General features: G+C 39.5%; 1 protein-coding gene across 5 annotated transcripts in view; it reads right to left on the reverse strand.

The window, feature by feature from the left end:
- The window catches only part of me1 (malic enzyme 1, NADP(+)-dependent, cytosolic), a 240,689-nt gene that overhangs the window by 111,728 nt on the left and 103,960 nt on the right, over window positions 1-25,001 (reverse strand). For all 5 annotated transcript variants that reach the window (XM_007892968.2, XM_007892962.2, XM_007892966.2 and 2 more), the window contains exons 5-6: window positions 5,330-5,405; window positions 2,881-3,042 (exon numbers count right to left, since the gene is read on the reverse strand). In XM_007892968.2, the coding sequence (XP_007891159.2) occupies window positions 2,881-3,042; window positions 5,330-5,405 (238 nt within the window). The remainder of the gene's footprint in view (window positions 1-2,880; window positions 3,043-5,329; window positions 5,406-25,001) is intronic.

Below are 25,001 nucleotides of genomic sequence, written 5' to 3' on the forward strand. Positions count from 1 at the left end.
TTCTTTTCAATTAAACTCAGTTGAAGTAGTCATAATATAAAGTGGTCTTAGCCACAACTCCATGGTGGAGCACAATACTGCACTGTAAACTAAGGGTTTTATATTCAGAAACCCAATATGCATCATTCATGGAAGAGGCAAACCTATTCATTGAGATATTAGACGGCATTTCGTGAGGTTCACACAAATAAGAATTGTTGTTTAGCAAAATAACAATGTTACAATGCATTTTGTATTGTACATTTTCCATATGAGGAAGAGAAATGCACTGTTTGATTCTTCATAAACCATTCTGATATTTGTAATTGTTGCAGAGGCTCAAGGTTAAAACCTTGCCACTGTTTCATTTAAAACATCTGCAAGAACATCTATTACTACTGTGTTAATTCAACAAAGGATTAAAAAGCAAAATGTAGATTTAAGTATTCTAAACAAAGGAACTGAATTAAAAGAGAAGGTGGAGGGGAAAGAGTCCAGTGGTTTAGTACTTCCACCCCCATTTCCACGGTTTTCGAGCCTTTCAACAAACGGATTATTGTGCGGAATGATTATAGAGAAGCTAAAGCCATCAATCACAAATAATCCTACTCTGTGCTAACAGAGCAGTTTCACAATCTGAAGTCAAAAAGAATGGTTAAATTAAGTAGATTTTTTCCCAAATGTAAAACTTATAGTCTTAAAAGTTGAATTTGGGCTGCAACAACATAGGAGCAGGGCCTATCGCAATCATTGTGTAATCTAGCATTTATACACTTTTTGCCTTGTGTTCCGCTCTCCAGCTTCTTCATCTTATTATCCTGCATCAGAAACCAAATTCCATCACATTGCAAGGCAGATCAAGGTTAAAAGTTACAGTAGTACTTATGACCAGACATGACTGCAGCTTGCAAACTGGCTTAACTGTATTCACATTTCTAATAGAATGCAATTCATCTTGTTTGACAAACTAGGTCAAGACAATGACTGTTTCGAAATGTCCTCGCTACACCCACACAGAGACTGGAGCAGCTGTTGACATAGTCTGCAGATAAAGGACTGATAGATGGCTGTGTTTTTTTTCCTCATCCCTTTTCATCCATCACTGCTAATTGATGGAGAAAGACGAAATAATTTAGTCACTTACATTCAGACAGATACCCAAATTTAATGAAATTTATTCTGGATGAGAACCTGATCCTGATCGATATCACAAGCTGAAAGACGACTTCGCACAACAGTGGGCGTTCTTCTGTACTGGCACAATGCTTCTACTTAGACAGGTGTACACCTGTCGATTCATTGGCCAGCCGATGTGAATTGCAAACATTAAAATTTGGGACACATTTCCCAAAACTGGAGCCTTTGATAGCACAGAATGCCAGAATCGTTTTCCCCTCAAATATTGGTTAATAATAATAATCCTTGCATTTGTCTTTGTGTTCAGTTAAGATAAACTCCTATTAATATCAAGTGTATCAATCATTTTTAGAAGAGAAAGTCAACATGCTGAGCTCCACCACACGTGGGATGTTTTAGAATCCCCGAGAAAGAGAATGCCCTTCAATGTACAAGGCACCTGAGTGTTAAACAGCACTGGCGATTGTATGCCAGCTTTCAAATGAGACGGTAACTCAAGCTTCACATCTCCTATGGTTGGTAATGATTTTCATTCATTCTCAAGCAGATTAATATCACACCCCAAGAACAGGGACAGAATAGATCCCCTAATACATGTTGGATCCAATCTGTCTTTTCTTTCCTCCCCTCCCCACCATCCATTTGATATAGGAGAATAGATTGAACAACGCCTTGCTTTTGAGAGGGGGTGGGGTTGCAGTGCTTAAACACTACAGAGCAGGAGAATAGACAGTCAGCTTGCTGCATGGTAACTGCTCTTTTTTGTATAAGCCGATCAGAGAGCAGCAAAGACAGTCTTCTGTTCAACCTCAAGCCAGATTCCAGGATCTTTTGACTGCACGTTTACCTACAAATACACAATCACTGCTCCTCACAGTAAAATTCTGTGAAGTGCTTTGAAACATCTCAGAATAAGGCACTATATCAAATGCAAGGATTATTATTATTATAATAAAGTTCCTAAGTGTGTTTAAATAAACAAGCTTAATGTAAACATGTAAAACAAATAATTTTAGGCAACAGTCATTTGCAAGTTAATGTTAACTGCAAAGTGATGTGATTTATATGCACTCCTGATTCCCCACACAATAAGTTCCTGAACTCTAAGCCATAAAAAAGATGAGTGATGTAAGATATTTTATATATCAGGATCTGATATCCATAGGCTTTATTTTATTTACAAAACATCCTCTTACAGTGTAACCAATAAATGGCAGTTAAACACTAAAGTGGGGATTACATACGTAGATCTGTAACAGAAGCAGTTTTATGTCATATTAATTTTTATCAAAGTGGGGATTACAGCACTAGATCTCTTCATCCATACAAAAATGTCTAAAACTAAATTCTAAGCATCTTTCCACATATACACTCAAGGAACACTGTTCACCAGATTCCAACTACTAGTGGAATTCTTAATTGCTGGTAAACATTGACAAGATGGAAAGTCAAACCTTTCAAACACCAACATCTGAACGGTAATTCAAAGGGCCGCCAGAATTTAAACAATGCAAACTCACTATATTGGTGGGGCTTTGCACCAGCTACTTTTATAATGCACGTCTAGGACATTGTCAATCAACTTGACAACACCTTTGTCCAAAAACTGGCTTCGATGCAACATTTGTGCAAAGCAGTTTCTGTGAGAGATTTTCAGCTGAAGGACAGCACCATTACCACTGGACAAAGGCGCTACAACTTTAGTAAAGGTTTAGTCTCACTTTGAACAATTAATTGTAGAATAGGACACTTTATTTCCTTTACCTCATTATCAGTGCCAACATCAAGCATCACCGGCAGACACTGCTGGGGGTTGACTCCACCGCACGCTGTGTAAAGGGCTAGCTTACCCACTGGAATACCCATGCCATAACTGCCAAGATCACCAAGGCCCAGAATGCGCTCTCCATCAGTTACCACAATGGCCTACAAAAAAGCAAAGTTAGAAACCATAGTAGCAGCACATTAAAAACAATTCAGTGCATCATGTACCAGAAGCAAATACACAATCACTACACTTTACATTAACAACAAAATTATATTTGTATAGCTCCTTTCACGTCAGGAGGACGTCCCAAGGCGCTTTACAATAAATCCTGTGAGGCATTTTGAGATGTCTCAATGACGTGATAAGGGATTATATCAAATATAATGTATATTATTACTATCTGTGTCACGGTTCACCTCAAAGTAAGGAGAAAAAGAAACAATTGGGGAATGAGGAAGAAAAAATTCTATGAATAAATACCAACTTTGGGATATTAATTAAACACCCTGATAAACATTTGGACTTGGTACAAATGCACAAAACTCCAATGCCAAAACAATTAACCCCTTATTTCAAAGTGCATCATTTCAAGTTACACGAACACTAAGATGTTAATACCTTTAAGTATATTGAAATAAAATCTCAGATTGTAAAGTTAGTTTATGATACAAATTTAACTTTCAGGGTTTTTTTCCTGCAAATAAATAGGTCAAATTATTTTCTCTTGCTTCTCTTGAAGCATGTTTACATTTGAAAGAAATGGTTCAATTTACTTAAATATATCATCCTAGTGTTCGAAAGGATATATAGTAAAACTCGCAGAATTCTTATCTGTATAAATCGTATCAGACATTCACCTGAGTCCCATTCACTTCCCTATTAAAACCACTTAGATTTCTTTGCTTTTTTTTGTAGGCCATTGCTCATATTTGTCACTTCCTAACTCGTAACTCTGCTCCCATACCCTCCATTACTCCCGCACACACCGGCTGCATCGAATCATGCATTAGCAATGTAGATTAGTGATTAATCTACAATTTATACAGTTTGCATGCAACTTGGACTTTGTGCGTTTTACTTTACAATCACTCAAAGTGTAATGTAAGTATGTATTTTAAAATAAACAGTTATAATAGGTTTGACATTGGATTCTTGTGCATTTGTAAAATCATAATGTTTGTTATCAGAATATTTAATCAACTTTTATGGCCCAAATTATTTATTCATTTCCTTTCTAATCCTCCCCATCCCCAAATTTCTCTCCTACTACCCTGGAAATACTGACACTTCTGACACTCAGAGCCCTCTGATCCCTCATTCTTCATGTGTGAACCAAGGCATAACATGTCATCAAGTTCCAACCATAACCAAATCTAATCCTTTCATCATTTGGCATTCACACATGTAGTTTCCAGCAGATACTGGATACAATTGGGAGTTGGAAACCTGATTGATTTGAACATTTTCTGGTCCAGGGGACATAAATTCTTCTATTAGCATCCTGAATGAGCCAAGCTAACTCATAAACCAGGAATCAATCCAGAGACCTTCCTGCTGCATACACCTCAGTGGGAATGCAGTTACTTTCAGAATCATAAGTCATATTCAGGACTTTACTTAGCCAAATGTTAAATTCATGATATTATATTGTTAGTAATAGCAAACTGCTTTCGGAGGTATCTATATTTATTTTTTCCAGTTCCTTTATATCAAAAAGTCACGTTTTAACTCAATTCATACAGTGTCAAAAGCTGAGGGAACCGGTAATTTACTCCATTTCAAAATTGTTTCCAGGGTAATCCAAGCATGATATGAACATGTCTGCAGATCAGTCTGCAGTATATAGGTCCAGAAATGAAGTATGTTTTACTTTTGCAGCTGTATACCAACCACATGGATAGCTATCAATGATATTCCTACAGTGCTAAAGATAAATTTGATGTTACTCTAATTTTGGAAGTGAATACAATAAGAGCCATATTTGGGAGGAAAAAAGTTGGGTTTATCATGAACAAAGCTTAAAGACTACATAAAATTGCATTGTTTGTTCCCCCATATCTAAGAACAGTTTTCTAATTGCCAATTATTCTTTTCCCATCAATTAAACAGTTTCACAGATGTGGATGCAACAATACATAGGAGCTGTTATGTACATTAAAACAGAGCTGAGACTTTAAGTTTTCCCCAAGGGAATAGAGGTAAATGAGAAGGAAGGCAATCATGAACCTTCCTCATATGTCTATCAGGACTTGGTAGAGAGCAATATTGACTTGAAAGCAGTTAACCTCAGATGAGCAATAGCCCTTGGAGACAAAGGACAAAGGGGAAGCGGAATGGAAAGTTCAATGCTCTAAACTGATGACAAAGAAGATTTCAAAAATATAATTATGAACATACATTGAAACACAACACATTCAGTACATATTGCAATTCAAAGAAACATACCCGAATATCTGTTTCAGGCCAGCACTTCAACAGTGTAGCAATGTGTCCTCGGTCATGGATTGTAATAAACAGACCTCTAAAATAGAACAAAATTGATTTCATTTAAAACATACACCACTAATAATACCACAATTTAAGACTTCCAATGCAGGTACATTGTCCTAATTAAATTAAGATATTTATATATATACAGATAATACAGACACCTGGATTGAACACTACATCAAAGTAAAACATAGATGGAGAGTTGACAAATTGAAGTAGGGAAGACTTGACATACAATATAAAATGATATTTATATAGCGCTTTTCACGTCGGGATGACGTCCCTATGCGATGGACAGTCAGAGATTTGGACCCAAGCGGGGGGGTCGGGATCGGGGGTGGGGTGGAGGGCAGGAGAGTGGCCGAAGGTATGGTCGAAGAGAAGGTTTTTGAGAAGCACCTTGAAGGAGGCAAGGAAGGGAGCGAGGTGAAGGACATGTGGGATGGATTTCCAAAGGGTGGGGACAGAAAAGCTGAAGGACTGACTGCTGGAGCCTGCTGAGCGGAGAGGTTGATAAGGGATCGGCAGGCCGTAGAAGTAGGAAGAAACAAGGCTGTGGAGGGCCTTGGAAGGCGAGGACGAGGATATTGAATTCTATCATCTGGGGAATGAGGAGCCAGTGGAGCTGGGCAAGGGAGATGAGTTGAAGAATTATCTGCCACCAGTGACTGATTTGCCCTTCCAAGTCCTGCCTGTCATCAGCAGCTCCCTGGATTTTGGAAGACCCACCTGGCGGTGTAGGTGGCGTGCATGGATCTTATTTGGTTTGGAACTCGACTATCAAGACCCCCCACAGAGGCTTGGCTCGATTCCAACACTGCACTGGCAAACATGTCACCTTGGAGCCAGTCCAGTTCTTGGGCCAGGCTCTAAGGCAATGCTGTTGACAGACCCTCCAGCCCTGGCTCATTGGCAGGAGTTGGAAGGACAGACTACTGGGGGCAGGAAAACTTCTCATTTGTCTCCTGTTGATCCTGGAAACCAAAGTCTCAAGAGATAGGGTTGGCCGAGTGGACAAGCAGTAGGAAGCCTGCCAGACATTGCTCTCAATAGCAAGTTCTGCAATTTTAGCTGATTGAGCTCCAGCAGTACATAAATGCACACTCTGGGGTTCCCAAGCCTTAGCGTTTACCAACTTGCACCCAATATTCTCCAGAATAAGGTAAGAAAGATGCATCCCTCCAGGTAGAAAATGCACATTCCAGACACAGGAAACTCCCATTCATATGTAGCATGCATATGTGGTACTCTGTTTGGTATAAATGCTCCTACATATGGTGATATGTTTCCTTCTGTGTCAAATATCAAGCTGTCCAACATAAAAACAGGAGCAAGCAGGCAATCTCAACAGGTTACATCTTTTGTATTTTGAGACTGTTTGATACTAAAAAAAAGATAATTAAATCAGAGCAAGGCATATCAAATAGTGCCAAAACATCTAGTTGCCTTGTGCCAGATATAGCAAACTAAAACCATTCATTAAAATGTCCCTCCTATGTATTCAATCCATACTAGTGTCTGGTGCTTGTTTGATAGATATGCAAGTGTTGACTAGACACATGGAGCTCTGCCAAGGCAATATACACAGTGCTTAGCAGCGCTGGGACCATGCAGCCATTAATTCATAGTCAAATAAACATTATTTTATACATTGATAGATTAATACTTGTACGCTGTAATAGATTTGTTGTACTCTTTTGAAAATCCATTAAGTAAACTCCTTAAAGACACGACAGTAAATCAAACAAAAATATACAAAGCATTAACATAAGCACAGTAAAAATTAAATACAACCAGGCTTACATTCAACAGCAATATCATCTGCCTCACTAAAAAGAGGTTCTGTAGTTCTTCAATAACCACTGTAAGACCAATCAGATAAGCTGATGTTTACCATGTTATGACAGAAATGTCAAAGTGAAAATCTCTTGCCCTGAATCTCTCTCTGCTTTCAGTCCTTGAAAATATTTCAGGACACTTTCTAACCTCTCTGCAAGCAAGTAATATTGCTTAATAAGCTTTCTTGTTAACATACTTAAAACTCACATAACTATATTTACAATCTACGATATTTTTTTGGAAGGGGGGAGTGGAGATAAGCAGGTTCCTCCTTGCAGCTTAGCTGGCCGCTAGGTGACATGTTTGGCAACCAAATTTCAGAATCAAGTCAATCCTCTTTGGCGGTCTCAGTAGCCGAGTTCACGAAACAGACGGGGCCAAAGTATTTCAGGGCACTGCTGACGATAGACCAACCAACCTGTCTTATTGGCAGGAGTTGGAAAGGCAGACCAGTCACTGGAAACAGAGATTCTTCCCACTCAGCTCCTGTAAACCCTCCAAGCCAAAGCCCCAATGGGAATTGTGGTCCTAGCTGGATAAGCAGCAGGAAGCTTGCCACACATTGCTCTTATTGGCAAACTGTGCAATTTTAGCTGGCTAAACACAGCAGTACCCTAACACACACTGTGGATTCCAACCTCTGTCAAACACTCTCCGGAAATTAGGTAAGCAGAGAGAGTCCCTCAGGGAGAGTGTGCTTATTCCATTCCAGACACAGGAAAATTTCCATGAGTAAGCAGCTTACAGATGTGGAACTCAGTCTGGTTTGAATACTCCTAAAGGTGGTGATGATTTTCTGCACATGTCAGACAGCTTGTCTGACACAGATACTCGTCCTCACTTTCAAGGCCATCATGGCCTTGCCCCCTCCTACCTCTCTAACCTGCTGACTCCCTACCAACCTACCCACTCCCTCCATTCAGTGGGCTACAGCCTGCTCTATGTCTCCCGCCCGATCCGCCCTTCCATCGGTGGCCGGGCTTTCAGCCTCTCTGCCCCCACACTCTGGAACTCCATCCCACAGCTCTCTTCCTCCCTTGCCTCCTTCAAGGCCGGTCTCAAGACCCTCCTCTCGATTGTGCCTTTGGTCAATCCTGACCATCTGCGACCAGGGCTCCCTCTGCCTCCTCGTCCTCCTCGACCTATCGGCAGCATTCGATACAGTCGACCACGCTATCCTCCTCCACCGCTTGTCCTCCCACCTCAACCTTCAAGGCCCTGTCCTTGAGTGGTTTAGGTCGTACCTCTCCCACCGTCTTCATTTTGTTTCCACAAACTGCTTTTCCTCCAGCCCCCGCACTGTCTCATGCGGTGTCCCTCAGGGCTCTGTCCTCGGTCCCCACTTCTTCACCCTCTATATGCTCCCCCTTGGTTAACTTCCACATGTATGCGGATGACACCCAACTCTACCTTTCCTCCTCTACCCTCAACTCCATGACCACCGATGTCCTGACAGCCTGCCTGTCCGACATCGAGTCCTGGACGAGAGACAACTTTCTTCAGCTCAACGTGCGTAAAACTGAGGCCCTCCTGATTGGCTCACGTCAGCGCCTCCGCACCTCAGGCGCTGACAGCATCAGCATCCAAGGCTGCACTCTCCACCTCTCAAAGCCAGTCAGGAACCTCGGCGTTCTGTTTGACCCTGAGCTGTCCTTTCTCCCTCATATCCGCTCCACAACTGGCACCGCCTTCCATCACCTCCGGAATATCGCCAGACTACGACACTACCTCACCCCTCACGCTGCTGAAACTCTGGTCCACGCCTTTATCACCTCAAGGCTGGTCTATGGGAACTCTCTCCTTGCCGGCCTTCCCGCCACCTCCCTCCACAAGCTGCAGGTCATTCAGAACTCTGCAGCTCGTGTACTGTCCTGCACCAGGCATCGCAACCACATCACTCCCACCCTCGCTCGCCTCCACTGGCTCCCCATCCCCCAGAGGATCGAATTCAAGATCCTCATCCTCACCTACAAGGCCATTCACGGCCTTGATCCATCCTACCTCTCCGACCTACTATCCCCCTACGTACCTGTCCGTACCCTCCATTCCTCTGGCTCCGGTCTGCTCCACATCCCCCGCCCTAACCGCCCTACCATCGGTGGCCGGGTCTTCAGCCTCTCAGGCCCCAGGCTCTGGAACTCTATCCCCCAATGCCTTCGCCTTGCTTCCTCCCTTTCCTCCTTCAAGGCCGGTCTCAAGACCTTTCGCTTTGACCGTGTCTTCAGCTCCCCTCTCGACTCTCTACCCCCTCCTCGCTCCCTCCCTTCCTTCCCCTCACCCTGACCATTTCCCCCCTGCTCGGGTCCTGACCCAACCGTACAGCGCCTTGGGACGTCCTCCCAACGTGAAAGGCGCTCTATAAATGGAATCTTGTTGTTGTTGTTGTTGGTGGTCACCCTCCCACCTCTCTGCCTTCCCTCACCCCTACCTCACCCCTCCCCCAAGCTCAAGTCCTGACCCCTGACTGTCCAGCGCCTTGGGACATCCCCCTGTGAAAGGCGCTCTATAAATGTAATTTTGCTATTGGTGTTGACCAAAAAAAATCTGTTGTATTTAATTAAATCTAATCTCAGAATTCAAGAACAGGGAAGCCAAGGAGCATTTCAGGTTATGAATAGTTTGGAGAAGCTCAATTCAGATAATAATCTTTGCCCTGTATAAGATCTAAAAACAGGAATTATATACGATAACAAAAGTGAATAGGCATTGCAAGACTTATTTTAAGTAAATGAGTGATAAGATTGTGTAACTGACTCCACTGACTGGAACAAGAAACTAAAGGGCTTCAAAAGGGGACTGGACAAGTTCTGGTTAACTAAACCATTCAGGTTATAAGATTCAGATATCAATCTGCAGCACAGAGCAGAACTATAAAAATTCAAGTAAACAGTTTCTTGGGGAGGGTTGTGAAAAATTGCATAAAATCTATCTCTGAATCTCAATCAATCTCAGTCAATCTCAATCTGCTGAGTCTGTTAAGAGGTCAGTTTATCTTTTGCACATTAACTGCTCTCTAAATGCATCCACACTTGCTAAGGTTAAGAGTTGCACAGATACATGCAAACTTTCCATACTCTCAGCTCCTCCCACCAGATGCCTAAAGCTTGTAATTATACAAATGCAAACATTATAAAACCTTGAAATTACAGCTCTCCTTGGTTCATTAGTTAGAATACAGATAGATGCATACAACCTTTTGCTCTCAGCTTTAGTGGTCCAGAACCCACGAGGATGGTGAGATCATGTCCTACACATGAATCAAATTTGCTTTTGAAGTCAAGTCCATGACTTCAGTCAACTCACTGTCCATTGGGTTGACTGATAAAGATGATCTTAAAATGTTTTCCACTCACCAGCCCATGTGCTCCAATTTTATCACGATTCTTCCACTCATAATGAGATGAGTAACTCGTCTCAGTAACATAAACGAAAGATCTGGCAATTCTGGAAATTTCATAGTCTACGTGGCTTAATAGTTTATTAACAAGGCAAATGTACCCAGCTAGCAACCAAAAGCATCTCAACACACATCCATACCTCTTCTGATCGTTGGCACGTGGAAGATGTTGAATGAGGAATAAGCCAGTATGATTTTAAATTCTATAACGGATCACCAACATATGTGATATCAAACTCCACCACCAAAAAGAAACAAATCGCACTTGTTGAACTTTCCTAAATGCTGCTTTAACCAATTCCCACAACCTGAAGCCAAATTACAGCAATTGATTTGGGAATGCAAAACAATAATCCTTGCATTTGATATAGTGCTTTCACTTCTTCTAGACGTCTCAAAGCGCTTCACAGAATAGACTGTAAAATGAATTGACTGTATATTTGTGAAAACAAGTCTGTTAGAATAAGGCAACTGGGTACAATTCTACCACCTCCAGTAAATCCATCACTTGTAGAACAGAGCCTACAAATTACATTATACTGCTGGTTACAAGGTTAAAAAGCTGATCAGGAAAATGAAACCATCATCAATTTAGAGAAAGATGGATGATGAAGTCAGGAATAAAATAAATGGGAATACAGAAAGTTTAAATGGAACAGATTATAATTCATATTTCAGTGTTACGTTTTGAAAAATGAAGACGATTTCAGCTCTTGCAGACGATTAGGTCAACAACAACAAAATTATCTGCATTATAGTGTGTCAATTTAACACAACCTAAATCCAATTTGTAATTTTATTTGAAAATCCTAAATTCCAAGTTGATTTTCATGACACAAAATGACAGTTTAAAATGCTTTCACAGTCTTCATATGTTACCAAAAATATAATATTTTACCCTGCATACAGCATTTTACAACATTATTGATGTTCGCTACAGTTTATAATAGCTAAGCAAATGTTTATAGGAATAATATCCAACCGATGTTAATGGGATTGTAAAACACAAGTGCAAAGATGTTTGTTTCAATATTTCTCAATATTTTGAGCATGGTTACTGCTTAAGAGGACATTTCTCGTCCTTTACATGTTACAATGTGAGCACAATCTGAAATGGTATATTATACAGGTTTACGTGATACGTGATCATTTATGTGAACAATCGAAGGAACAATGAAAAATGATTATTTCTGTGAAATTATTTTTAAAAATAATGAATGGTAATTAATTAATGGTAGCCTACAAAATACAAAATCACTACACTTCACAATAAATCCTCTAAAATGCTTAGAGACATCCTCCAGGCATGAAAGGTGCTATATCAAATGCAAGAATTATTTGAATATTATAGGTAAAATAAACAAACAGCAGTTCATATTCATTCATCTTAGAATGTTTGCCTGGTTCATCAATAGGAAGGAAAATAGATTAAATCTATCATTATTAAAGACTGAAAAATAAAGTAAGGCCAAGGAGTATAGCATCTGGCATTTGATGTGAGGATGGAGGCAGCTTGGGGGGTGATGGATGGTGGAGTGTCTTTGGGTTGTTTTTGGCCTCCAAAATAGTTTGAAAGGAAAATGCAGTAAAAATGGTTTGGCCTGCGAGAGGGAGAGGCAGTAGATGCAGAGGTGCTCAAGCCACGGCTAGCGGTGGAATGTGAGGCCGGATTTGTGCCATCTGCACTCGAGCAACCAGGGTTTGTATTTTAAAAGAGTGGAGGTGACTGTTATACCAGGGGAGCTGATATATTTGGAGACTATAGGCTGAGGCCCCATCTGCCTGTTCAGGTGGACATTAAAGATCCAGTGGCACTTTCCAAAAGAGACTGGAGTTTCTCCTAGTATACTGGCTGACATTCCCCAAAATAAAATTGGTCATTCATTTCACAGCAGTCTGCGAGCATTGCTGTGCGCAAATTGGTTGTTTTGTTCACTCACAAATGGTTACTTCATAACAAAATCCTGTGCAGCTCTTTGAGGCATCTTCATGACATATAAGGATTCTTATTAAAAAAAATGAAACAAGCATCTCCTGACCAATAACCCCCAGATAAATTAATTATTATTAATTATTCACTTCACATCTGCTGTGTAAATTGACTAGTTGTAAATTTGCCTACAAATAAGTAGTTAGCAATTATCTGTAGAGCTCTTTGAGAACTTTTGACATCGGCAATGCTATACCTAATGCAAGGAAATTATTTCGCCCAAAAAATATAAAGTCAATTCACTTCACAGTCTATTCTGTGAAGCACTTTGAGACATCTCGAAGACGTGAAAAGCGCTGTATCAAATACAAGGATTATTATGATTATTAATAATAATCATTTTGGTTTCCTCATTTTTGGACAATAGCAATGTGGATCAATGCTATTGAGTGCCCATTAACAAATAAACTTGAGGGGTCAATCCACTACATTTTGTCATCTTAAAACAAATAAAATATGCTGGAACCCCCAAAGAGGCCAGTCATATTCTGAAAGAGAGCCAAGTAATACTTTGAAAGGGTACATTCTCTACAAAATTACAAATGTTATTTTATCAAATTCATTTAAGCAGCAAATGTAAGTTTTTTGCAGCAATCCATTGGATTCCCCAAAGTATTATTTTTGCTCCAGATGTTTCCAACTTTACACCTTTTTTTTAAAAAAAAGTAAAATACAAAATGTGTATATAAAAATCTATATACACACACATTATATAACTGGAAAAACACAAGGAAAAAAATAAAAACTGAATTCTGAAAATTCACAGCGAGTCATCAGCATCTGGAAACTAGTTCAGCATTTCATGTGTGACTCGTTTGAAGGATGTTAACTGAAACATTAAGCAAGTTTTCTCTTTTGGATGATGACTGAGCTGCCATGGATTTTCACCATATTTAGCATTTATCTCAAGCTGAGAAAACATAGTCAACATGCCCCTTAATTTTGAATTTAGCCTTTCCTCCATCCAGAACAGTACTCAAAATAGCAACACAAGCATCAGTCTGAAACCCTCACTCCAATGTAGAATAATGTATAACATGTACGATTGTACCCTGGAGTGGAACAGCAATTTTTTTTAAATAAAATAAATAAAAGGCCAAAAACTTCCCATACAATTGGGCATTCATTTCATGGCTGTTTGCAGGATATTACAATGCACAAATTTGTTGTCATGTTCGCCTATATCAAATCCTTGCATTTGATATACCACTTTATCATGTCTTCGTGACATCTCAAAGCACTTTACAGAATATATTGTAAAGTGAACTGACTGTATATTTTGTGGGTGAAACACGGCACTGAGTGTCCATTAACTAGTTGAACTCAACGGACAATCCACTACATTTTGTCATTTTAAAACAAATAAAATATGCTGGAAACCCAAACGAGTTACATATCCAGTAATTGCGTACAACAGTTTTAAGTGCTTTAAGACGTCTTGTTGCTGTGATAAGAAACTAAATTAAATGCAAGAATTATTATACTTCTAAATGGCATGGTTCTACTGAAGAGGCTAAATTTTGTATATTGAATCTCGGGCACCTTTGTGGAGATTTCTTACTTGGACCAAATGTTCTTTCCTCTCTCCTCAATCCCACTATAAGTGACCAAGCATTCAGCCAATATGTCCCCACCTCTGGAGCATCTTCTTTCAACCCTTAGTCTTGCGCTAACCTTCTCTTATTTGTCTTCAAAACCCCCATCAAAACTGCCTTAAATCTCTTCAACCATGTCTCCAGTTATCTCATTCCCCTGCACCCCCATTCCCCACTCGGTGTCTGGCACTGTCTCTGTAAAGCATACCAGGACATTATGGGAAGAATGCTCTATAAGTTTGAGTTGCTGTAATAATAATAATCCTTGCATTTGATATAGCGCTTTCACTTCTTCTAGACGTCTCAAAGCGCTTCACAGAATATGCTGTAAAGTGAATTGACTGCATATTTGTGAGCAAAACACAGCAGCCAATTGCGCACAGCAGTGTCCCACAAACAGTCGTGGATTGAAAATGACCAATTCATTACTGTTTTGTTTTGGAGGGATTATTATTAGGCGTGTGGAGTAAGGAAACTTGCCCAAGGTTTCGCCCTGCCTGGAATTGAATCCAGGTGTCTTGCTTGCAAGGCGAGTGCTCTAACCACTGAGCTACACGACTTTGGCTCCTAAAGGACTGTCTTTGTAGCAGCCAAAAATCACAGTACTGTACTTGAGATGAATCAGACTGAATGTAACAATCCATTCTACAAAGGCAATGTTTACCGCTCCCCCCCAAATTATAGCATACTGGCACACTAAGCCTGTGATGGTTCTGAGAAAATGCCATCCATTGAGTCCCATTCTTTTGCTTTTCCACATAACTTTATATTTCTACAAATAGGACTTTTCCAGTAATGATAATTGATCTTCAAAACCAACTGCCAACAGTCATTGGTTTTAATAGAGGGTTTTCATCCACAATTTGACTGCCAGGATAGTTTTGCCTCTGAAACATCTTCTTAGAACTGAAGCACATAAATGGCCTTTGCAAGACAGACAGAAAGAAGGAACGCGGACAAAAGGAAAAAGTAGAGAAGGGAGAAAAGACAAAGAAAAGAGGCAAAAGGAAAATGTCAATAGTTTTGTTTTTACATCTTTTTGCTTCTCTCTTTGCTTTCCTTCACATTTTTCTCTCAAGCACTTTGGTACTCTTTCTGCTGGGTTGCCGCACTGACCATTGCCCGCTGACATCTAATATGCTAGATGCTGAAAATAGATGAGAAGTAATATAAAGTGAACAATTACCCTCAATGTTAAAATGGAAAGAGAGGTAGAAACTAGTCACTTAGCAACTCAAACCTCAGCACTATATGAGTTTTTTTTAATTATATTGTATTTTTAGTACATTTTAATAATTTAAATACTCATAGTGACTAGGTGTTTTTTGTACAATACTGTGATAAAAACAGTCACTTGGGGAGATGAGAAATTCCCCCAACTTGGCAGCAATCAAATTCATTTGCTTGTTTAGAGTCGGTGGAGAAAAGTATTTAATGGGCAACTGGGGAATAATAGAACAGATGGTCCTTCAATTCATGCAATTTTAGTTCACAGTGAAAATAGCTCTTTCCTAACGTGCTCAGGAAAGATCATCTGTGTTCTCGCAGGGTGAAAAGGACTGAGGAAACTAAAGCACACAGTCAACAATGATTGGGATTGTTACACATGCTGATTCACACATGCCATGCACACTGAGGATTTTATCTATGTGTTGCGCGCGGGAAGTTTTGCCCACCTAATACAGATGTAGGATAAAGGATAATCAGTCAAGCAATGAAATACGTACAAGTACCAAACTACAGTAGATTGTTCTTTGTAATATGTATGTAAAATGAATAAAAGTTTTGATCAATTCTGCTGTTAAGAAGATATAGCTTGTGTCAGTACTTGTTGCTTGTGAAATCTTTGGGTGATATGTTGAAAATCAGTAAGAACAAATACACTGTATACTATGATTAACATTGACCACACCACATAATGAAGCATGGCCTGATTCATTGGCAGGAACTTTTAGCCCATCGTCCAACAAAAATATTTTTGTTTTGGTGAGAATATACTGTAATTACCAGTAGCTTCTGAATTCAAGGCATGAAATCAATTCTCCAATGTTAATAAAAAAAAGCAACTGAAACAATAATATCCTTTCAGCTCAACCAGATTTACAAAACAAAGCCAAGGCGTCTAACAGCACAGGGGGGAAAAAAAGTGCCACCTGCTTTTAAGCATTCACTGTTCCCAGAGCGCAACTGCAGTTGGTTTCAATATTGAGCCATTGAGCCCAGAACAAGACAATCCTAAAATCACCCTTAGAAGTTCAATATTTCAATCTAATAATTTCAATTTTCAATTTAATTATTTATGTCATTAATATTCCAGGATTTTACACTCACAGAATCAGCTTGTAGTAATTAGAAAGCACTATTTTCTCTTAACCCTTCTCTAGCCCAAGAACACCAAGACCCATAGTCAGGTCCCAGCAGTGTCCATCCTGCGAGGGTCAGAGGTAAATTTACTAATCAAGTTCAAGCGAAAAATGGGTAACTGAAGAGTACTTCTGTTCAATAAGTAGTTTATCCGAGTGCACCCCCAATCCATATGATCCACCACGACTCCAGGAAGAATGAGTCTGAAGCATCTCACCTTGTCCTGGCTGAGAAACAGAGCTGCAAGTGATGGAAACTCATGGCAGCAGTTCCCTCGGCCTACCCACATTCACACTGGTGGCCTTAGTAGGATAGCTACTTGTCGTATGTTTTTTAAATTAGCTTTTTATTCAGTCAAATGTTCCCTAAATTCAGGTAATTTGCTGCCTGTGAACTGGGTAATTTTTTATAATCAGAATCCAGTATTCCAGAAGTGACTGATCACTGGGTGATGCTTTTGAAGTGATCTAAAGCTTGAATTTGGAGTGGATGCGATATATAACAGATGCGAAATCACATCCAACTTTTCCACCAAACAAAGTTTCTAGTGTTATCCAAGCCATCTGAGCTGAAGTCAGATCTAGCCAATTTGGGTACTTCGCTGAAGATAATCAATCATGTCAGCTCTGGAGTGCTTTTGTACATACATTTCCTGGAAGATAGGCACAGAAGAACATGAGCAAATAAGTTGTACCACATCTGGTTTACAGAGCTGCCTTCTCCACAGACACAGCGTTTTTTAGAAGTAGGTGCTGCAAGCTAAATTAGGCAGCCTTTCATCAGTTTTACATAGTTTCCACATTTGGCATAAACTGGTTCCTAGGGAGCTCTGCCCTTTTTGATTGCATTTGCGAATACTGCAGTACAATTACTTCAATATTAATTCCATTCACTTGACTGCCATTCCTTCTAACCTGCAAATTGTTTTTGAACCCAGATATTGAGGTGTTGGGGCAGGGGGGAGGGGGAGGATGAGGAGAAGGAAGCCTTGAGGGAATATTACAAGTTCCAGAAAAAAGAATGGAGGATGTGTAAAAAGAGCTTCCCTCATGAAGATGTAAAGCATCTTACTTTGTTGGAAGACAAGTAAGTTTTAAATGGTTTCCTCCCTGCCATAATGGGTTCCATTTTCAGGGAGAAACTATTCACCTGCAAAAGCCTCAACAACTAAAGGTGTAGCAGCAAGCAGCTGTATCAGAATCAAACAGACAGGCATTGTTTCTCTTCCTGATATACAAACCAGGAAAATCCAGCAACTATGACTGCTTTTTACTCAATGGATGTTAAATGGCACGCATAGTCCACAAATTGGGTCACAAATGTGATCTAAGTTGGGTCACATGTGTGACCGAAAGTACAAACCCTGGTTACCAATGCTCACATCATTTGCAATAAAAGTAACTGCTCTGTGAAGCGATTTAATTAGTAAATTACCAATGAAAAGGAAAAAAGCTGCAACATTCAATCCTAAAACAGATTTGGATTATTTGATCTAATGCTTCCAAACTACTAATGGTTATTGCCTTCCCCATTATAGATAAAGCTATTTTTTAAGATTCCATTGTCCTGACCTCTATCTTCCTGCCAACCCATTCCAGCTATTGATTAACATTTGTATAAAGAAATACTTCCTGATGTCTATCTTGAACCTGCCCTTCATAAACTAGGACCTGCTGACCTCTTGCCATGCTACCCTGAGATATCCGAAAGTTTGATTCCGTAGGTGTTCTATTCCACACCATGTTAAAGTTATAATGTTGCTGTTTTCCCCCATATATCTATTATTCAGGAATAAGACAGATGTCATGTATAATCAAAGATAAACAGAGATTTGATCTTAATAGAAATTGGAATGGTTGAGCAAATCTGCCTTTCTTCAGTTACTATGCATTTTATTATACGCATACTCCTTTGCTGGGTCTCAACAAGAAAGGCAATGTCTTATGTCTGGAATCAGTTCATACTTTCAAGATTTAATCAACAGTACGTTAAGTAAAAAAAAATCCTACACAGATCACATTTATACTAGTTTCCAAACAGCAGAACAAGTTGGCTTTTATCAGAAATTAATTACAGTGACAGGTAGTGTGATTCCCATCTGGCTGATAAAGGCAGCAAAGGAGGCCAAGTATGGTTTAGATAAAATAAAGTGTTTGGGGGATTTATGATGTACTGCTAGGTGGAAAAGGGCAACAATATATCACAAAAAGACATTCTTTCAGTTCCTTCACCAATTTTGGTGCTTCATGATCACTATCCTGATAGGATCAGGCAACAACTTTCCTACTTCAATGAGGTGAGATTTCTTGCTCAGTGCCAATTCTAGTCATCCTCAACACATCTGGGTTACCCTTATCAAATTCAGATCTCAGATAATCCTTCACTACCTATAGTCAGTTACGGAATGTACCTACAGCAGCCAAGACCTTATGCCTCACCAGCAAACATGATGGATACCACATGACAAAAGATGGTTCAAATTAAACTTGCACATATAGAAGGAATTTCCCAATTCAACAATAACTTCAATTTTTAATAAAAGTTCACTCTGTCTTATCGCCTAGAGAATAGTCACACCATTTTACATTATATTGTGTGAAGTACTTTGAGACATCTCGACACCTGAAAAGGCACTATATCAAATACAAGGATGGTATTATCATTATAACAATAATTCTTGCATTTGATATAGTACCTCATTACATTCTTGAAAGACCTCAAAGCACTTCATAGGATATACCGTAGAGTGGATTGACTGTACTTTGTGGGTGAGACATGGCAGCCAATTGTGCAGAACTATGACCATGACCAATTTTATTTGGAACAATTTTATTTTGTCGTCCAGGACGCCAGGTGAAACTCCCTTCTCTTTTTGAATAGTGCCAAGGGATCTATAACAGGCAGAAGGAACCTCAGTTTAACGTCTCATCTGAAGGACAGCATCTCCAAAATGCACTGCATTGATAATTAAACTTAGAACTATACAATTCCAAGTTCTGACATTGGGCTTGAACCCATAACCTTCTGACTCAGAGGCGAGAGAGCTACCAATGTGCCAGGCTGACACACATATTATCATTATCAAGCAGCATCAAACTATTCTCATGAAAGTAAGACATATTTAGCTTTCTACTCCTATTACAAGGGCTACATTTGTCAATGAGGGTCTAATGTACACCAAATTCTAAAGGGACTACTTAATAAGGAAGCACGCCCAACAGGAAACAGTAATACCCCTCTAAAGAATTCTACTCGCTAACAATAATTCCACATGTCAGTGCTATTTGCAAAACATACCTCTGCTTAATGGGAGAAATTCTGCCACAGATTCCATCCTTGGGAAGTTGGTTAAGACCCCCATAGTAGGCAATTTTTTTATATGTAATATTAAAAAACATAACACATTGATTATGGTTCAGAAAAGTGCAACAAACATAGTTCTAAAACTCAATATTCAAAGTTATTAAGACTTCAAACTGGTTTTCATTAAAATAAATGATTGAGGGGGAAGAGAAAAGTTGAATTCCATGATTTACACAATAAATTTATTTTACACCATAATTGGGGGGAAGGAGAGAAAGAGTGGCTTGTTCTTGTTAGTTTTGTCATTTATTGTAGCCCTAATCCACCTAAAGTACGCCATAAATCCCACAAACACTTGCATCCATGGGCACTGGCTCATTTCCAGNTTTTTCACCCAATGTGTTGTTCTTTGCATGTGGTCCTAGACCATGATTGTGATCAAGCTTGTGATCCTATGGACCCCCACACCTTGTTTTGATCTTAAAGGATTCATAAAGCTCCTCCCTGGAATCCCCATTCAGGTTCCTCAATTAAAAATTGCCATACATTAGACAACCCTATTACCATGCACACCATACCCAGAGGGGCTCTTAATAGTGTTCAGAAATGGGGAACCTAGGAATTTTACCCCTTCCTAATCTGAAAGTTTAACAATACTACATCAGTACACAAGGTGAGATCAGAAAACTTTGTACAAAGCAAGAGCATGATTTATTCTACACCAGGTGTTCAGTTACCAGCCATTGAAGAGCCTATAAGCAGGCTAAGAACAAGAATGAAGTATAGAGGGAACCTGAACTGGGTATGGGATTGTACCTGAACTGCTTGATAGTATAAATATAATGTCATGCAAGTCTCGCAAATTTCATATAAGCATATCCTACAAAGCATCTGAAACATAATTCAAGATACCATTCATCTTGGAACAGTTTGAACTGACTTGGAAAATGCTTTGAACATAAACCTGCTAAAAAATCATATCCACTGTTATGGCTAAATGTGTTTTACCTACAAAGAGTGGGTAATCTGTCTCACTCTAAATCAGAAGGTTGTGGGTTCAAGCACCATGTCTTGTGCCAGGACTTTGAGCTCATAGTCTAGACAAGGGGTTTACAAACTGGGGGTTCACCTGAACAGGTTACTGGGTAAGACTATTTTCTTCCATGAAAGACGAATCGAGTGCGAGGAGAAGCCAAGCCTCAGAGAGAAAGAACCATTCGACCTGTTCCCTCTGATTGAGATATCAGTTGCTAATCAGCCTGGGGACAAGAGGTAGACAATCCCTACCTCTCGAGGAGGGTGTGAATATGGTAGGTTACAGAAAGGCAGTGGCGTGCATGGTACATTAAGCTCTGAAGTGAGGGGGAGGGGTGGGGAGGGGGCATGGCGCAAAAAAGTTTGAAAAACGCTGGTCTAGATCCTAGGCAGCAAGTGAATATATTCTGGGGTGGGGGTGGCTGAGGTGGGCGAGTGTCACCAATGAATTCAGAGAGGGGCACACTGGGTTCATAGGTGCGGGCTGGGTTCCTCCTCAGGGCTTTCCCCTCCCAGCTTCCCTTAAAGAGGTGAGCTCTAGATAGATTTAGGGGGCACTGGACATCCTTTCACCCTAACCTATAATATAGGCTGACATTCCAATACAGTGCTGGAGCTCTCCTCCATTAGTACAAATAATCATAATATAACCATTGCACTTGGTAATGTGCCTTGCACGTCAGGAGGACATTCCAAAGTGCTTCACAGGATTTACTGTGAAGTGGCTATGTATTTGTAGATGAACGCAGCAGTCCAATTGCACACAGCAATTTGCCACAAACAGCCATGAAACAAATTAACAATTTTATTTTGGAAGATTGTTGGCCAGGACAGTGGGAAAAACACCTGCCTCTTTTTGAAAACTACACCTTTAACGTCCATCTGAACAGGTAGATGGAAATTTGGTTTAACATGTCAGCTGAAGGACGACACCCAACATTGCATTGGACTGTCACCTTAGACTATATGAGTTCATGTACCAATGTGGGGCTTGAACCCACAACCTCTTTACTCAGAGGCAAGCGTGCTACCACTGAGCCAGACTGACCCACGTCAATCATATCATTGTCAGGTGTGCTGTCTTTCAAATGAAGATTCAATTTGTCTGTTCACGTGGATGTCAAAGATCCAATAATGATACTTTTCATAAAGAAACATTTTTTTTGTAATAAAAATAGATTACCAATAATCGTCCAGATTAAAATGGGTCACTCACTTTGTGGGTGGTTTGTGGAACACTGCTGCATGTAAATTGGCTGCCATGTTTGCCTGCAAACATACTTCGCAGTAAATCCTGTTTCAATGTGATAAAACGCTATATCAAATTCAAGGATTATTATTATTATGAGTCATGACATTTCACAGTATGGTACCTTGAAGCAATTGGAGATGTTTCAAAATAATAAGGTATTTCTTTTGTCTTTTTGAAGGCGAGGAATTCAGATTGCTTAAAGCTAAAAAGCAATGTCTGTATACCTTTGAATAAAACTGGATAAATGCATTTCAAAGAAGCTAAATTAAAATCGAGTACACAGTGGAGTAACCCAACCCTATGAAAGTTTCTAAAGTAGAGCTGAACAAACACAACAGTTACTCAACATAAACCACTCAATATGGCTAGTAGTTACAATTACAAAGGATTAATGTTGGACAACAGGCTGGACCAATTTAGCAATCTCACTATTTTTCAACTTCTATATTATTCTTCATCCGAAATAAAATAATTTATAATACTTGCATTTGCTATAACACCTTATCTCGTCAAACCTCCTGAAAGTGCTGTACAGAATTTCCTGTAAAGTGTAATGATTGTCTTTGCAAATAAACACAGCAGCCAATTTGCACACAGCAATGTACTACAAACAGGACAATTTAACCAGGTATTTGACGAGAAGGACATGGGAGAAACTCCCTTCTCTTCGCAAATGATAATAAGGGATTTTTTTTAACATCCCTCTGAACAAGACCTTGTTTCAACATCTCATCTGAAGCACAGCTACCATATTACTGGAGTGTCAGCCACGGTGTCATAGTGTCCAAATATGAGACTTGAACCCCCAAACTTCTGACCACAGAGGAGAATGCTACCAAACCCGACTGACACAGCTTGATTTCGTGTCTCACGACATTTTGTCTCGGGTGAAATTCCCAACTTATAACTCAGACATCCCTCACAGACACCAAGAGCTTTTTAATAGCTCCTAAACCAATCTCCTGAAGAAAGTCTCTGAGAACTCACATGTACCCATATGAGAGTCCATCAACATTAAAAAGTTGGATTTAGAAGGAAAAGATAAATTTTTCAGCAAATGTAAATCTTTCATGCTACACTAGAATCCAGCAATCTTGACAGACTAACCAACGATTAATCAACTGTACAAACCAATTCCTTCATCATTAAAACAACAACAATTTAAGTTTGTGTCTAATGCTATTCAGCATTCCAAATAATAAAGTGTATTGGTCTTCATCCTGTTTTCTACGGTAACAAATAATGAGCACGAAACTGTTATCAAAAATGAACACAAGCCGTCACTTTCTGACAAATCTATGGTGGGCACAGTGTAAAAAGTGACAAACCAATTTGCACAAATAGGTGGTATCTTTGTAGTAATCGAGGAGGTCTATGCCAAGTCAAAAAGTCATGACTAATATTCTCCTCTTTACCCACCTAACCATCAATCTCAAGGGGAAGAATTCAAATGTATTTCCTGGCACTCGTCAATCAGAAGCTTGAAGGTTTGGAAGCCTGGTTGAGGTCGAGCTATCCTTCAGTATTCGTACTTCATCTCAGTTCCTACTCCACATCATTGACCTCCATTTGTCAGCAGAACCATATGCCTTTGCTCATGATTCCACCCTGCCATAAAACCTCAACTGAAATATAATTTGATATATTTTAATTCCTCAGACAATTTTGTCATGCCTGTTCCAAGTCTAAATAACAACTAGTACAGTAAAACTCACATAGGTCATATCATTCAAGACTATAAGATTTAATATGACTTACGCGAAGTCTGGGTTTCAGGCAAACTTGTACATACTTGTATAGGCCCTTTACTTATACTTATTTTTTATGCTCCCACAGGATGCCATCAAAAATCTTCCATTAATTTCTTGTTTAAAATCACTCTAGTCCCACAACCTGGTGATTGAATCAATGTGTATTGGATTAGATACCTCTGTTCTGGTATCCAAATGGTGACATTTGAATGTTTCTCAAATAGACTATTACCAAAATAAACCTTGCATTTGATCCAGTGCCTTTCACATCTGGAGGACGTCTCAAAATGCTTCACATGATTGACTATAAAGTGAAGTAACTGTGAACCCTGCAACCTGTTTGGGCACAACAACATCCCAAAACATTTATGAAGAAAATGACCAATTGTATCTGGAAAATTGTTGGTCTGGTCAAAGGGAGAAACTCCCATCTCTTTTTGAATAGAGTAAATGGGATCATTAACATCTACCTGAGCAAGCAGAGGGGTGCACAAGTTTAACGTTTCATCTGAAGGACAGCACCCCCAACCTTACAGTAGTCTCCCAGTACTGAATTGGAGTGCTAGTCTAGATTGTAAATTCAAAAGTCCTGCTATGGGGCTTCAACCTACAACCTTCTGACCGAGATATAAGAGTGCTACCAACTTAGCCACGCTGACACCTGATTAACAGTGGTATAATATTAACAATAATAATCCTTCCATTCGATATAGCACCTCATCATGTTTTCAAAATGTCTCCAAGAACTTCACAGGATTTACTGTAGAATAGTGAGTGAATTTTGTAGGATTATAAAATCAAAGTTTTCGCAATATGACAGTACCTACTGTGGCTACTGACTAATCTTAAAACAACTGTTCCAAAATGCCTTCAGGATTTCAAACTCAGATTGAAAAAACATAGGTCTTAATTGAAAGCAAATGGAGATCTAAAACAAACCGCCTAATATGTCAACATAAATTAATGAAAGTCAGCTACTAGTTTTAATACAGGTATAATATTCCTCTTGAAGTTTCATCTTGTATTGAAAACCTTTCAAATCAGGACAGCAAAGATGACTGATAAATTTGCTGCATAGCTCTGCGATGGGTAATGTCTTCC

This window comes from Callorhinchus milii, unplaced genomic scaffold (genome assembly GCF_018977255.1).
Source record: "Callorhinchus milii isolate IMCB2004 unplaced genomic scaffold, IMCB_Cmil_1.0 Scaffold3, whole genome shotgun sequence".
Taxonomy (NCBI): Eukaryota; Metazoa; Chordata; class Chondrichthyes; order Chimaeriformes; family Callorhinchidae; genus Callorhinchus; species Callorhinchus milii.